Below are 14,675 nucleotides of genomic sequence, written 5' to 3' on the forward strand. Positions count from 1 at the left end.
GGGATGCTGGAGCTGAGCAGTCGTTCCCCATCACAGATCCATGTCCGATATGCAGCACTGCATCAAAATGCAGCTGGTGAAGAAAGCACCATGAGGGGATGGGTAAGGGAAGATCTGTGCTGGGAGGCAATTATCAGTTCAGTGAAAGGCTAGATTAATCAGAGAGAAAGTTTTCTGGGCCAGACAAGGTTGGCAGAACTCGGAAATGCCTCTCTTCATTTCCCTACTATTCAACTTAATTTCCTTCTGGAGGCATGTTTCTACCCTCTGCAGCAAAGGGAATAAATTGCAGTTTGTTTCCCATTCCACCCTCATCATCCACCTACTGAGCAGTCACTGCTTATTTTCATGCTTTTGATTCCAGCCTCAAGCCCCCTCTCATGACCTCTCCCAAATGGCACAGAGGTGCTGCTGGCTTCCCCCCAGCAAATGTGCTGACGATTCCCACCTCAGCCTAGGAAAATCATGCTCGCTGAGCACACTGCACCTGATTCTGCTCCCTCCAGGACCCTCCAGGGCCACTTTCTCACCCGGGTGTCATGGCGGTGCAGGGAGAGCCCAGGCGCAGCTGGTGTGGCAGGGCTGTAAGTCCTCTTCTCCTGCAGCTCTGTGTCCTGCAAGTTCAGGAGAAGCTGAGATCAGCTCATCGGCGTCACCGCCTGGGCTCTGCTCAGCAAGGGGCCATGCATCTGCAGGTGCCTATCTGTCTATATGGGTACTGTTTAAGACTCCTTCTCTGGGGTAGCACCTCAGCAGCTTGCTGCAGCTTGGGCAAGTGTCGCATGGTTGATACAAGTGGCTGTGTGATCTTCCGCTGCCCTCTCTGCACTTCCCACTAGCTCCATCTTATTTTTATTCAAGGAGAGACAAAATTGGCTGCGGGCCCAGATTTGCAGCTGGTGTCTCTAGAAGAAAGCTTACAGAGGGGAAAAAAACACAAACCAATAAACAAAATAACCCAAATTCCATGCTGAATCCGCAGACTGTGCAGTTGGCATCATTCAGCCATGTAAGACATTGGAGACAGAGAGGGAGGTTAAGGCTGTAACTACTTTCTCCTGTGGTGGGGAAAGCAGCAGTAGTCACTCTCCTCTACTGGTGTCCAATAAACTGAGAATCCCAGGTGGAAGCAATGATTTCAGTTACATGGCTCTGCTCTGCAGTCCAGGAGTTACAGCCTGAAAAAGAAGGAGGAAGAAAATAGGAATTTGCTGGTGATGGCTTACAGAGAGTATATGCCACTGCCAAAAAATATCCCCGCTGCCTGAAATAAAGAGCATACTCTTTCAAAAAAAAGTCAAAAAAAGCAGCTTGCTTTCCTGCCTGGATTGTATACAGAACAGCAGAGCACAGAAGGTACAGAAAGGGTGATTCTGCAAAGAGGACAATGCACCTTTTCTACCGTTCAGCATTGCACTTGGGTAATATAAGTGGACTTGCAAATGTTAAGCGTTGCAACAGTTAAAGGCAACAATGGGCCAGCAAATTGTTTCAGACAAGTGCCTTCCACAGAGGCTGAGCAGCCCTTTTTCAAGGTTGCCTTTGAGGAACTTTGGGTGGAATGTCCTATGCAGGCAGCAAGCAGAAAAGTGCCCTCCAGCCACCTACCCCAGTACTTCTGCCTAGTGGATGGGGTTACTTGGAGAATTCAGCTGTGTGGCATTAAGCTGGAGAGACCCTGCCTTGAGTCTCTGGGAAGGTCTGGGTCTCCATTCTTACAGGTAGCTGAGCTTGCAAAAATGTTAAATGTTCTTTTTTTTAAACTTGTTTAACCAGTCTTTCTGAGGAACATGATGCTCTTCCAGCTATCGCTCTTCCATGAGGTAAGATCTCATGGCTACCAGCTGCATCAGAATATTGCTCTGCACTGCTAGGACTTGAACAGATGGGAAGCTTAAGGATGCAATTTTAAGGCATTAATCCTGCAATTGGATACTCATGGGCAAGAACCCCATTCATTCACAGACCTTTGCCCAACCATAGTGTCTTGCTTAAACATTAGGCTGCAGGACTACGGCCCATGAAAAACCATCCTCATCCATTCAGGAGCTTTCCTGCCTAGTGACACATGACAAAATTTCTCAGCTGTCACACACCAACCAGACTGTTTGGTATAGGAATAGGTTGTATGTAAGTGCTTTTTCCTCTATTTTGCAGTTACATGATATGATTTGTAAGTTAGTTCATCACACAGTTGATGAGCAAACAATAGAGCAAATAATTTGATAAATCTTAAAAATATGAAAGTGTCAAAGAAGATAGATAGGTAATTAGGAAGATTTGATGCAGAAAAGCATGGTCTAGACACGACTTGGTTTAACTCACAAGGAGTTTCATTGATTTAACAACAAGAATATGAAGAGATTGTGATCTTACCCCACACTGTAATAAAGTTTAAACAGAACCATTCTAAGGAATACTAATAGAAATTACAGAGCACAGCCAATCTCTTTGCATTTATGTTACATTCATTTCAGCAGTCCCAGTTCCTGTTTTGTCATTTTCAATTGTCTTGGGGCAGAAGATAAGTCTTTATGCTTAACTGTAAAGCACTAATCATGCATCTCATGCAAAATAAATAAAAAATGAACCATGATAGGCATTCTGGGATATTAAGTAAATCAGTACATGCATCAATAATCATTCTTACTGAATATTGTTGGGTGACTGAGGCACCAGCAGGGAAGGGGAAAAGGAAGTAACACATCTTCAGAACTGGGGAAGCGTCAACCAGATAATCGCATAGGCACATGTACAGCTTAAAAATCTGGTATCTTACCAGCTGAAAAGACTCCTTTAATAGTTGGAGTAAAAACAAGATATGATAATTCTGGACATGGGGTCCTGCATAGTATTGTAGTTTTGCCGAGATCTTCTGTAGTCAAGATCATGATGGGATGTGGCACACATCCAGAAACATAATTCCTGGGAATACTATATGGCACTTGCATCATTGTTAAGGCACAATTGATGAAATTACATCCGTGTTTTCTGAGGTGGGGTATTGATGGTGCTCGGGAGGTGAGGCCCATGATGGCTGCTACAAAGTCAAGCAGGATCTTAGTTCCTGAGCTAGGAACTATTCAGTAAGCTGGGAGCCCCAGCCCACAGGATGTCCATCAGCAGACAATCAAGATCATCATCTGGGGAGGATGAATTTAAAGCACCTGAAGGTCTTGCTGCTTCCCAGTTACTTGGAGACCGGAGAAAACCACTCAAATCACTTTCAAAGCCATGGAGAAGCTTTTTGTCCTGTTCTTGACTTTTTTCCACTCTCTTCCCCTCCACGACAGCTTCACTGTGTGTAGACTTACAGAGGGACACAGAAGCCTCCTGTAGATTTTCAGAAACACTGATGTACAACTAATTTATTGGAAACTTGTATGTGTAAGAGTTCTTCTCATTTCTGTACCCCACAGAGAAGCACCATTGCTTGCCTCCTACTGAGATGCCTATCACAGGTTGGGTCAGGCAATTGCTGTTTACCACAGTGTGAGAATGAGACAGACTCACAAGGATTATTAAAACATAGCTCTTGTCAGACAAACTTGATTATTCCTTTCAGTAAGCACTACAGAATTAGTGGATGAAGGGAAGGGACAGTATAATAATTCCTGATTTCAATTTAAAGAAACTTTACTTGTAAAATTAATTCAAATTGAGTTGGAGTGGAAGTGGGAAGCTGCAGTTAAAGATGATTGACAGGTCCTATTGAGAAGAGGGGAAAGGCATAGGGATCACTGCAGAGATAACACGAGTTTTTCAGAGACAAAAAAAAACCCAGTTATGTGCCCCACAGAGTCTCAAGTCCTGCCAGCAAATCTGCTCCAGCGTGGGCTCCTATCTCCACAGGTCCTGCCAGGAGCCTGCTCCAGCATTGGCTTTCCACAGGGTCACAGCCTTCTTCAGGCATCCCCCTGCTCTGGCATGGGATCCTCCATGGACTGCAGGTGGATATCTGCTCCACTGTGGACCTCCATGGGCTCTGGGGTAGGGAGACAGCCTGCATCACCATGGTCTTCACCACAGGCTGTAGGGGAATCTCTGCTCCAGTGCCTGGAGCACCTCCTCCCTCTCTTTCTTCACTGACCCTGGTGTCTGCAGAGTTGTTCCTCTCACATATTCTCACTCCTCTCTCCAGCTGCAATTGAGCAGTTTTTTTTTTTTTTTTTCCCTTCTTAAATCTGTTATCACAGAGGCGCTACCACCATTGCTGATGGACTTGGCCTTGGCCAGCGGTGGGTCCATCTTGGAGCCGGCTGGCATTGGCTCTATCGGACACATGGGAAGCTTCTAGCAGCTTCTCACAGAAGCCACCCCTGTAGCCCCCCCACTACCAAAACTTTGCCACGTGGACCCAATACACCAAGTCTCAGTAAATGCCACAAGGAATTGGGGACCTCTTATCTGTGTGCCTTTGAAAATCTCTCTCATAGGTTTTATTTGCCATCTTCTCTATCTAAGCAAAAGTGGGATGTTCATGAAATTTGGTTTAAAAAAGAAAAGAAAGACTTATGAGTGATTAGAAACATAGAGAAATGTAAAATGTGACTGAGCTTTTGAAGAAAGTGGTCTGGTTAGAAATAATTGAAAATCCATGCTGTGTATTTCCAGAGGGCTGAAGTAACCAGGAAAAAGAGATGTTAAAAAAAAAAAAAAAAAGAAAGTCAAGAAAGTCAAGAAAAGTGATTCAGACCAGACATAAGTTTGCAATATAAGGAGGCAGTAAAAAAAAAGACCATACAATCATGAATTCTGTATATGGAAACATCCCATCACAGTGCAGGAAGGGAATAACTTTTTTTCTACCTCTGTTCTTCCATTACTGACCAAAACTAGAATATGTGCATTTGCGGGTACCTCTTTCTCAAAAGGGTATTGAACAGTTAGAAGAAGTTCAAGGACAGAAACAAGACATGTTTGAAAAGACAGACCTGCACTCCATATCAGAGGATATACTTGTCAGGGAAATTCCAAGTAATTATTCACATAAATTTAGTGACTGTAGTTACAAAAATAGAAGCCAAGCCTACTTTCTCTTCAGGGATCAAAAGGGTGCTCCTTATTTTTCCACGAGGTCATTCTGGACTAGCATCATGAAACCTGTGGAAGAGCAACTGTTTTTTCCCAAAGACTAGGCTTAGTGAAACCAAGCTGTCCCTTGGGAAAGGGTACGCAAGGGCTTCCCGTCCTTCCCTGTTCAGAGATGGAAGCACCACATGTCGTGTCCTGGAGGGGCTGGGGCTTCTAACCCTTTGGGATGCCTCCAAATCCACAGTGGCATGGAGGACTGTTTTTAATCCTATCTTCTTTAAACTCATTTCTCGACTGTATGGCAGGTGTTCAGTCACTCAGCAGTCATCTCAATTGCTGATGTCAGAAGCTTGCTCATGTAATTTAAATCAAGGGTAGGTATAAATCAGAACAATTCAGGGCCAAAGTGTCAGTGACTGTTTTGTGTTGCATTGAATCTAATGCTACCTTCGACAGAAAAATGACACCACATGAAAAACACAATTCACCTAAATAGGAAGAGAAACAGAAAAAAAGCTTTTTAGGGTCAGTGATTGATGGTTTCCACACTTCATCCTAGGCCAAACTAGAAATCTATTAGGGATGAGAAATACTCCATCAGGTGTTGCCCACTATCAAAATTTACATTTACTGTGTACAGTATACATTTATGAAGGAAACAATCTTTCAGAAATTTATCACGAGGAATCTATGTTTTGGGCACATTATGAATTGATCAATATTAAATTAATTAATTGCATGCATGTTAAGCAGATAGTAGATAAAGTGATAGTATTTCAGCATTACATGTTGCTTTGGAATCTGGAAAGATTATTTATTGCCTATTTGTGAACTCTCTTGCTTTTATGTTAATTTAATTTACTTCTTGTTACTGGTACTCATCTGTTCTGGGGTGACTTCTTGCTAAAATTACACTGCATTGTAATTGAAACACTTAACATGCTCAATGTTAGAACTTCATCTAATATATGTATGAAAGATTATACGATCTAGGATTTCAGAACTAATCCCATCAAGCTATTTCCACATTCCCTTTTTCTGTATGTAAAGGAACATAAAGTAACATTGTGAAGAAATACATGAATTTTAAAAGGCAATGCAACACAGAGACACAGAAATTCCCACTACCTCCATCTAGACTAATATTGTTTTTCACAATCCCTTTTCTTTTCTTATTATCTGAGGAGAAGAGATGGCCCACCAAGACGAGAAGGAGTCCCTAGGGGAGGAGAAAATTCCCAAATATTTATTCTCTTACATTCATCACAAACTTGACTGACTTCGTTTGTGCTTTCCCCCAATGTGTCTTACACAATCTAATGCCTGCAGCTGAGGAGTGCCAGGGTGCCAGGCTCCAAACAGATGGGAGCACAGTTGGTGCTGAGTTTCTCTTCTGGGCACCACTTGTACTCTGTTTTCTCAGCACCCCATCTCACACTGTCACGAGCCCAGTTTCAGAGAAGGAACAGTGTGCTAAAGCAGCAGAGATCACCACCTTCTGCTGTGGATCTACTTGCAAGGATACCAGGATTTAGTCCCACGGGACAGCTGTTTTCTGTGTAAACAGTGATGATCCAGCAGAATAAAACCACGGTCCCAGTTCAGATACAGGGATGCAGGGTGTACCTCTGTGAAGCCAGGTATCCACTACAGCAGCCTGCAATGAGTAAGTAGTGTATCTCCATGAAGGGACATACTGCATGAGTAGTAGCTCTTACAGCTCTTACCTGCAGCAGCCTCGTGCAGCCCAGCATCACCATACATGAACTGGGATGACCAATTTAGCTGCAGCACCAACACACAGCACGTGTGGATGGCAAACTGGATGCTGACAGCATCAGCGGCTCATTTATCGGTGAATAATGTCTTTGTGGCTTGCTTCATTGGATGACCGGACAGCGCTAAAGGTGTTGGATGCCTGACAGTCTGAAAGTGAGCACGAGCTGTAGGGTGATGTGACTTTGCCTTCCAGCTTGTGCTTTTGGTGTCTTCTTGCCAGCAGTGCTGAAGGGTATTCAAACCAGCAATGTTCCCAGTGTGGCCAGCTTTCCCCATAATTTTCCAGTGTGGAGACTATGGCAGTCCCTTCTGAATTTGGATACGTGTCTTCAAGCAAGGAACAGATAAGCTCTTAAATAAAAGTGATTGTATGAATGTCCATAGTAACAATGGAAAAGAGAGGCGTAGAGAGGAAAATATTAAACAGGTTGAAAATTACTTCTAGGTAACAGATCCTGAAAAAGAAGAAACTACTTGATGGCCTGCAATAAATAAGCTGAAGTAATGTGCGAATGCTATTTTTATAGTGAGCCATACCAGTGGTGCGATCCTGCAAAAAGCTAAAGGTTTCTTGAGAATTTCTGAGCATCCCTAAGAGCTTGGTTCAGGACATGACTCACTCGTAGAGGGAACCCAACGTTGCCCTCTTGTTACCAAGTATACTAAATTGGGTTTTCCACCTCCAGTAGGAAGTATATTTTTGAATATCGTTACTTGAACAAAGACAGCATTAGCAAGTCAAATGATTTTGCATAAGCATTTTTTTTTTTAAAGAAGGCCACAGAATGATGCTTTTTATACAATGTAGCATTTTTTGTAACTCAGTCAAAGTGAATTCTAAAATTCTATTTCAGAATTAATTTCAATTATTTTAAGACTTGTAAATTTTTGGTAGTGGAAGAAGGGCTCAGAAATATTCCTTCAGCAATAGACTAATTAGTCCACCATGTAATTCTGATCTTTGTTCACACATTTTAAAGGTGTAAACATCATTGTATGGCAAAACTTTATCTCTATTCCCCATCTGTTCAGTTAGAACAATAAAGTATATAAAAATTGGTGCACATAACATCCATTATGAGGTCTTAAAATTAATTTTATAGTGAATAAACATGGGCAATGAGAACAGTATTTTTGTAGCAGATTCTAATATGTTACTGTTGTGAAATATTGGCTTAACTGGGAGACTACTTGTGAAGGAAGATTTATTTTATTTTTATCAGCTCCAAGTCTTTAAACATAATCTAGAACATAGCATTCTATATTGCTGACCATGTTAAAAATTAAGAATTAAACTCAGCTGAAAAACACAAAGGGATATGTATTCCATGTTGAATTTCCAATATGACCATGATTTAAGGGATTGTGTTCATTTAGAAAAAATTCTGAAAAAGAAATAATTCAATTTTTTATAAGACTTACTTTCCTTCCAGAAATATGCTTCATTTTAATGTTACATTATTTCTTTGTATTTTATCTGATTTTTAAATTTTTTTTATATATTTTATCAACGCAATTAACAATTACCATTTCTGATAGCAACTGCTGACTAAAACTGCTTTGTCTTTAATAACACTAAACTAAATACGTCATAATTATAACTGTAAAATGTAACCCTATAAAACTTGAAATTAATATAAAAATAATAATTGAAATATTGAAAGAAAATTACAAACTTTATTTATTATTTACATTCCTTTTTTAATTTAAGATTCACAAATGTAAGTATCTTGATCTTTCTTTCCTTTCCAGAAAAATGTTATGTTTTAAAATCGTAAACTTCATATGGAGTGGAACTTTAATGTACTGACCACCTCCTCTGCAGTCCAGTAAAAGCCACAGATTCCCTTGGTAGACTATTCCTGTGTGTAGCAAAGTGAATGGCTGGAAAGAAGAGAAAAAGAAGAGTGAAATGGAAAAAGAAAAAGCAGCTATCATCATAGAAAAGTAAGAAAAATGGAAGACAAAGGGAAGCAATCAAAGCCCCCATGTGCTTCTAATACACAATTCTCTTGTAACACCTGGAAATTTCCTACTAACCTTAGCCATCTAACCGCCCACAAGCTCCTCTGTTCCACCAAATGTCTCAGCTTGCTTTCTTCCTAATTACAGGCTGGAACCTGAAAATTGTATATTAATAACCATATAGATAGGGTTGGAGCTGTAACTGGGTGAACTGGGTGAAAAATGTGATGGGAATTAGAGAATATGACCAAAGGATTCACAGGAGCCGTTGTTTTCTCCCACTCCCTCTGCAACTATAACAGATCCCAATTTTTCACTCTGAAAGAAGGAGGACAATGTACACTGTGCAATTCCAAAACCAAAACACTTCATCTTAAGATGCCAGTGTGGTTGCTAAGTAACAGCAATGTAGTTTATCTGCCACATCAGTCACATGCCTCATGAACACATGGAAAGTGGTTAAGGTTATCATAAATCTTATGCTGCCCATGTATTAAGATATGTATTAAGATAATATTCTGTTTTCCTCAAGAATGAATTAAAAATGCTCTGAGAAATTTTAGGTAGGATGTTAAAATAAAAAAAATTAAAAGCTAATAAAAACCTCTATATTCAGACAAATTAAAATGGATGGACAGGTCAAACAAACACCTAAGCATACCACAAGCAGGTACTGCCTGGAGTACTGAGAATAACTAAGAAAGCAAAACAAATCTCCAAACTCAATGGCACGGTTTAATGGGAAGGTTCAAGATGCTGTCTGAACATAAAAGGTATCACCCCAGATGGAAACTTAGCCTAAACAAAGATAACAAAAAACAGCATAAAGTGTGAGAAGTGCAATGAAGGTAGATTCAAAAGGCCAGAAGAAAACTCAGTGTGAGATTTTTAAAAGCTCTCAATAATAGTCTAACTTTAGACTAAATAAAAATAGAATTGTATCCACTGAAAGTTAGTAAGTCATGGTTAAATAGTTGAAAATTTCATCAGGTAAAGTCTAGGAAGCAGAAGATTAAAAAAGAGAGAGAAAGCAAATGCTAAAAATGTCTAAGAAACAAGAAACTTTCAAAATAAGGAATGGGTCTTTTGGACCTCAGAGAAAGAAGCAAGCAAGGAACATAAGGACAGAGCTGAGAAGCCAAATGATTTCACACTGGACTGCATCAGTTCAGACTAGACTTATCCCAGATATAGTCTTTCCAGTTATAAAAATGTTGTCAAAAGATGAAATGTTGGAGTCAACTGATTAACTGAGTGGGAGAGTAACTAGCTTTAGATAGGTTAAAAAAAAAAGTGAATGAAGATGCTGAGCTGCTATCAAAAGTATGCAGTCTTTTTTTAAAGCGGCCTGTTAGAAGACTGAAAAGTAATACAGGCATTAGGAATAACCCTGGAAATTACAACGCAAGAAGTCCTCTTTACTTTAGCTAAACGGTTGAAATTACCATCAGATGTAAAATATCTCTTCTGACACAATTGTACAGTTCCTGCTATAGAACACGTATCGAGATGAAGCTTTCTAAATGTGTATGTGTATGTTTCTGTGTGCGTGCACAGGAATAATTTCAAGTTTGTAAGAACTCAGCAGCTCTGTTGCAAACTCCAGCAGTCCTTACCCATTCCAGCTATGGCTGTCTGAACCACAGTCATCTTCCTGGTGTTGTGGTAATGAAAAAGGTATTGATTTTCCTGTATCTGGGCTGAGAAAATAGGTTTGTCATATAGAGTTGACTATTCATAGAAAACTTCTCATTTGTAAATGTAGTGCACTCTGCTGTGACATTTTAAATCTTCTATTTCTAAGCTGATTTTTGTGAACTTGTCAAATTGGAACTGCTTTCAGCTCTGTTAGGAAAACCACTCAGCTTTTTACTTCATTCTCCGCTGCTTCTTAGCGTAACTCTCTTCCACTTGGACAATCTGTATGGTGGTTCCAATTAAATGGCACGACCCCAAGTATTTTTCACCCACTCTTGAAATATGTTTTTTGTTTTGTTTTTTTCAGCAGAGTAGTTATGAAAACATTAAACAAAAAGTAACAATTTTCTTGATTCTATTTTTAAAAAAAAGGAGATAATGATAGCCAAGAAAATCTACCAGATGGTTCTTTTAATAAATACATTAAAGTCTCTTTTATTTTTCTCCAATTTTAGCGACTAACATAACAGAAACTTTCAGACCATCAAACCAGTTTTCACAATCTGCCATAAGTTTGCATTTCACAGAAGTAACCCTGACAAGCACTAATAGATGAACGTTGTTGGTGCAATAATAAAACAGTATAAGGCATATTTACACCATCCTTACATACAGAACACTGTACACACAAAAAAATCACAGATCCAGAACAAAGTAAATTCAATCCCTTAGACGTTTTACGTTTATAGGCTTGGTATCAAACAAATAATTCTCCAAGCAACAGACAACCTCTTGTTCTTGTGTGATTTGTTTGTAACATTGTGCTCATGCAAAATAGGTATTTGCTTTATTGCATTAACATTGAAAGAACGTTGGGAGTTCGTTCTGAAACCAGTTCAATCGAATTTTAAACCCTGTTTCTCTTCATCCATAGCAAGTCTGAGTCATTTTTATTGGTGACATAAAACAAGGCGTTACTGATGATTGAGATTTTTATTTGGTAAGTTCCAAAACGATAATGAAGCTCAACTGACTACAGTTCAAAACCCATCTTTCTTGACCATGCATATTTTTCTTTGCTATTATGACGTGGTTTAGATGAGACACCTTTTGTATTTTTAAAGTTTCTATCTTTTTATATATATTTTTAAAGAAACCATGTACTATCCAACATCCACTGTTCACAGAAAGAAATAAGCAGCAGGAATAGCTCTGGTGGCAGAGTTGGCCAGAAGGAGGACATCAGTAAGTTAGTGGCAACTTAATAAACATCAAATGCCCCAGAGATATGTCATGAAAGAGTTGATTACTATAACCCATATTTCTGTAAGAGTTCAGACTGCCAGGGACGTTTGCGCTCTGGAAAGTAATCTGGAATGTGGATTTTTTTAAAATCTTGGATACATTTTCTCATTTCTTCCTCAACACTCAGCTTCTCACATACCTTCTTTTTGGAAAGATTTGTTTCTCTGGACTTGCTAATGAGAGTTTGAAAGAGTTCACTGTTTCTGCGTTTGTCTGGTGGTGGCATCCACTGCACCAGGGCCTTCTTAGATGGGCGATCCAAAGTCAGAGTATTTGGCTGGTGGGCTGTGGATGGCTGAGTGCTGGTGGCATTTTCTTGAGGGGTGCTTGCTTCCGAGTGGCTGTCACAGCTTGACGTGGACAACTCGTTACAGGAAGTCCCACTTTCACTGCCCTTGTCCAAGACTTTGTCGTGCTTCCTTTCTTCGTGATCTTGTTTGGGGGAAACTGTTCGCTGGGGGGGTCCTAATACAAGGCAGGAAAGGAAAAAGTATTAAGCAAGCACTGGTTTACACAGAAAACTGATCAGCTACCATTTAGAAAAACATGACTCAGAGTCTCGGCTGGGATAAATTGGTGGCATTTCCTTTCATTCAAAAGAATTATACCAGACAGGCACACAGTTCGAAGGTCTGGTCCTACAAGTGTGTTCAGTTGTCAAAATTCTCACTCCTGAAAATGTTTACAGCAAGAACAGCTTCACTGCCCACCTAAGAATCCAGGTAATGAAACGTGTATAATGTTCACAGATTATCTGCACCGGAAATCCCTGCAGGCAAGTTTAAATGAGCAAGTTTGCTGTTACACCCCAAGAAGTTTATTATGAGAAATTAGATTTTGTAGTATTATGAAAATACTACCATATAATTTGAAAACTCTTTGCTTAAATAAAAAACATTCCAAGGGCTCAGATTTTTTTTTTTGGAAGCTCTTAACTCATCTTGCCAGAACAGTCTACTGATCTGCAGTCTACTGCTCTGCAGATGTCAACTCTGCAGAAGCCCCGGACAGGAAAAGGAGCATTAATCCTAGAATAACAGAGAGATTGCTCACTACTGACAGAGTCTTTAGGCTTTTTTTTTTTTTTTTTAATCCTGTAGTGATTTCACTGCACTTCTTAGTGTCAGTTATTATCCCAGACTTGCCTCCGTGCAAGCTCAGAATTCCGTTGTACACCTCTTACTGCACAAGCTGGCAGGGAAAATGAGGTTATGAAGTTATCGGTAAAGAGGCACTCTGCAACGGCTGGGAGAGCCATCTGATGGCCTATCAGCAGGCACTGCTCAGCACTTCATGCACCTGAAAATCAGATCTAGGCTGTTAGTTTCTCCAGATATCACTTTTGCTTTGAAGTCTTAAGCAGAATACAAATGTGAAAATTAGGTAGTATTCGCTAAATCTATTCAAGTGTTTTCATTTCTGAAGCCTTATTTCAAAACTCCAGCTGTGAAGTGAAATGATGCTATGCTGGCATCATATAAACGTCACAATCTTAATTTAGGACACTATCGAAAGCTCACAGAAATATCTACAGAGTTCAAGAGGCATTGGATCAGACCAAAGGGAAACATTTCAAAGATGTTTGAACATGCAAATGAAAATGAAGATTGGGACTTCAGTGGCAGTTGTGTGTTTGCTACAAATCCTGAAAGAGTCCAAAGAGTTTAGATATCTAAATATCTTAGAAAAACTAGATTACCTTTACAGTTCACCAAAAACACCACCAGCATCAGTTAACCACCTTTGCCAGTACCAAAACTCAGGGTATGACAACTCAACCTTGAGTTACTGGGACAGACTTGCAAGGAGATTTTTGAGTCACTTAGTATTCTGTTTTTCAGAATTACAAATTAGAAATATAATTACAATTATAAAGAATGCAGGAGCAATATGAACACTCTGGTGTCTTTTTGACAGTGCAGTTCTATGATTCAAAGGAATCTACGACAACTGCAATATTTTATGTGAGACACAGAGGAAAACAAAACAAAACACAAGAGCAAATAAATAATAATCTAACAACAGCAGCATTCAACAATCTGCTTTTCTTTTGGTTTAGCCAGCATCCCAGGATGAAGTGTCACATTTCTGTGGTCCACCTAGAGAAACTCATGAATAACCAAGACCCAAAGAAGAGAGACTACAATCCATCAGGGCTTGTACTTGCATTATTCAGAGTGAAAAACACAAGTGATTTTCTACTTCATTATACTAATCCCAAATATTTAGCACATGGCTGCAGTGATTTCCTTCCTCTTTCTCCTCCAGAAATATGTTCACCTTCTTAAATAGATTTACATGCCTTCCTTCTATTGTTGTACTTGGCATTTCATTTCATACCTCAAACCACTATATGAATATGCTAAATCAAGAGTCAGCTGGCGTTATGGAATTATTCTGGCTTTGCAGCATGTGACTATAAAACTGAGTATTTAATCAGATAGTGATTTCAGTATTGTTACTCTGAGTTTCAATGACATGATTAACATCAATATCTAATCTAGTTTACAATCTTAGCTTCTTCAAATGTAACAACACATTCTACGACTAAGAAAAGAAACTTTTCTGTTAGCAACACCCTGTAGTCTTCAACTCTGTCTTTCCTGCCCAATTTTTTGCTGTAACTTCATAAATCAAGATATTCTTTCCAGTTGGTCTATTTATACTTACTTCTTTATTGGTACTCCTTGCTTCTCAAGGGCTCAAACCTGCAATGTACTAAGAATCTATTTCAAAAAAGCGCTGAAATACATCTTCAAGAATATAAAAAATTCCATTTCCTGCAACAAGATTATTCAAGAGCCTGAAATAGGCAGGTATTTAAATGCTTTTTTGGATCAGAGCCCTGAGGTTCAGTACCTTACAACACTGAGCTCTGTATGCTTCACTGAATTGCCTAAATTCACAGTAACTTTAATCCAAACATAGGTTTCTCCCACACCTCTCCTTTTAAA

General features: G+C 39.6%; 1 protein-coding gene across 1 annotated transcript in view; it reads right to left on the bottom strand.

Moving 5' to 3' along the window:
- Positions 1-10,927: 10,927 nt before the first annotated feature.
- KCTD8 (potassium channel tetramerization domain containing 8) overlaps positions 10,928-14,675 on the bottom strand; it is a 94,825-nt gene continuing 91,077 nt past the window's right edge. Inside the window, exon 2 of the mRNA XM_009474219.2 lies at positions 10,928-12,186. Within this exon, the coding sequence (XP_009472494.2) occupies positions 11,726-12,186 (461 nt within the window). The 3' untranslated portion in view covers positions 10,928-11,725. The remainder of the gene's footprint in view (positions 12,187-14,675) is intronic.

This window comes from Nipponia nippon, unplaced genomic scaffold, assembly GCF_047370975.1.
Source record: "Nipponia nippon isolate SJK-2023a ecotype South Korea unplaced genomic scaffold, ASM4737097v1 scaffold_6, whole genome shotgun sequence".
Lineage (NCBI taxonomy): Eukaryota > Metazoa > Chordata > Aves > Pelecaniformes > Threskiornithidae > Nipponia > Nipponia nippon.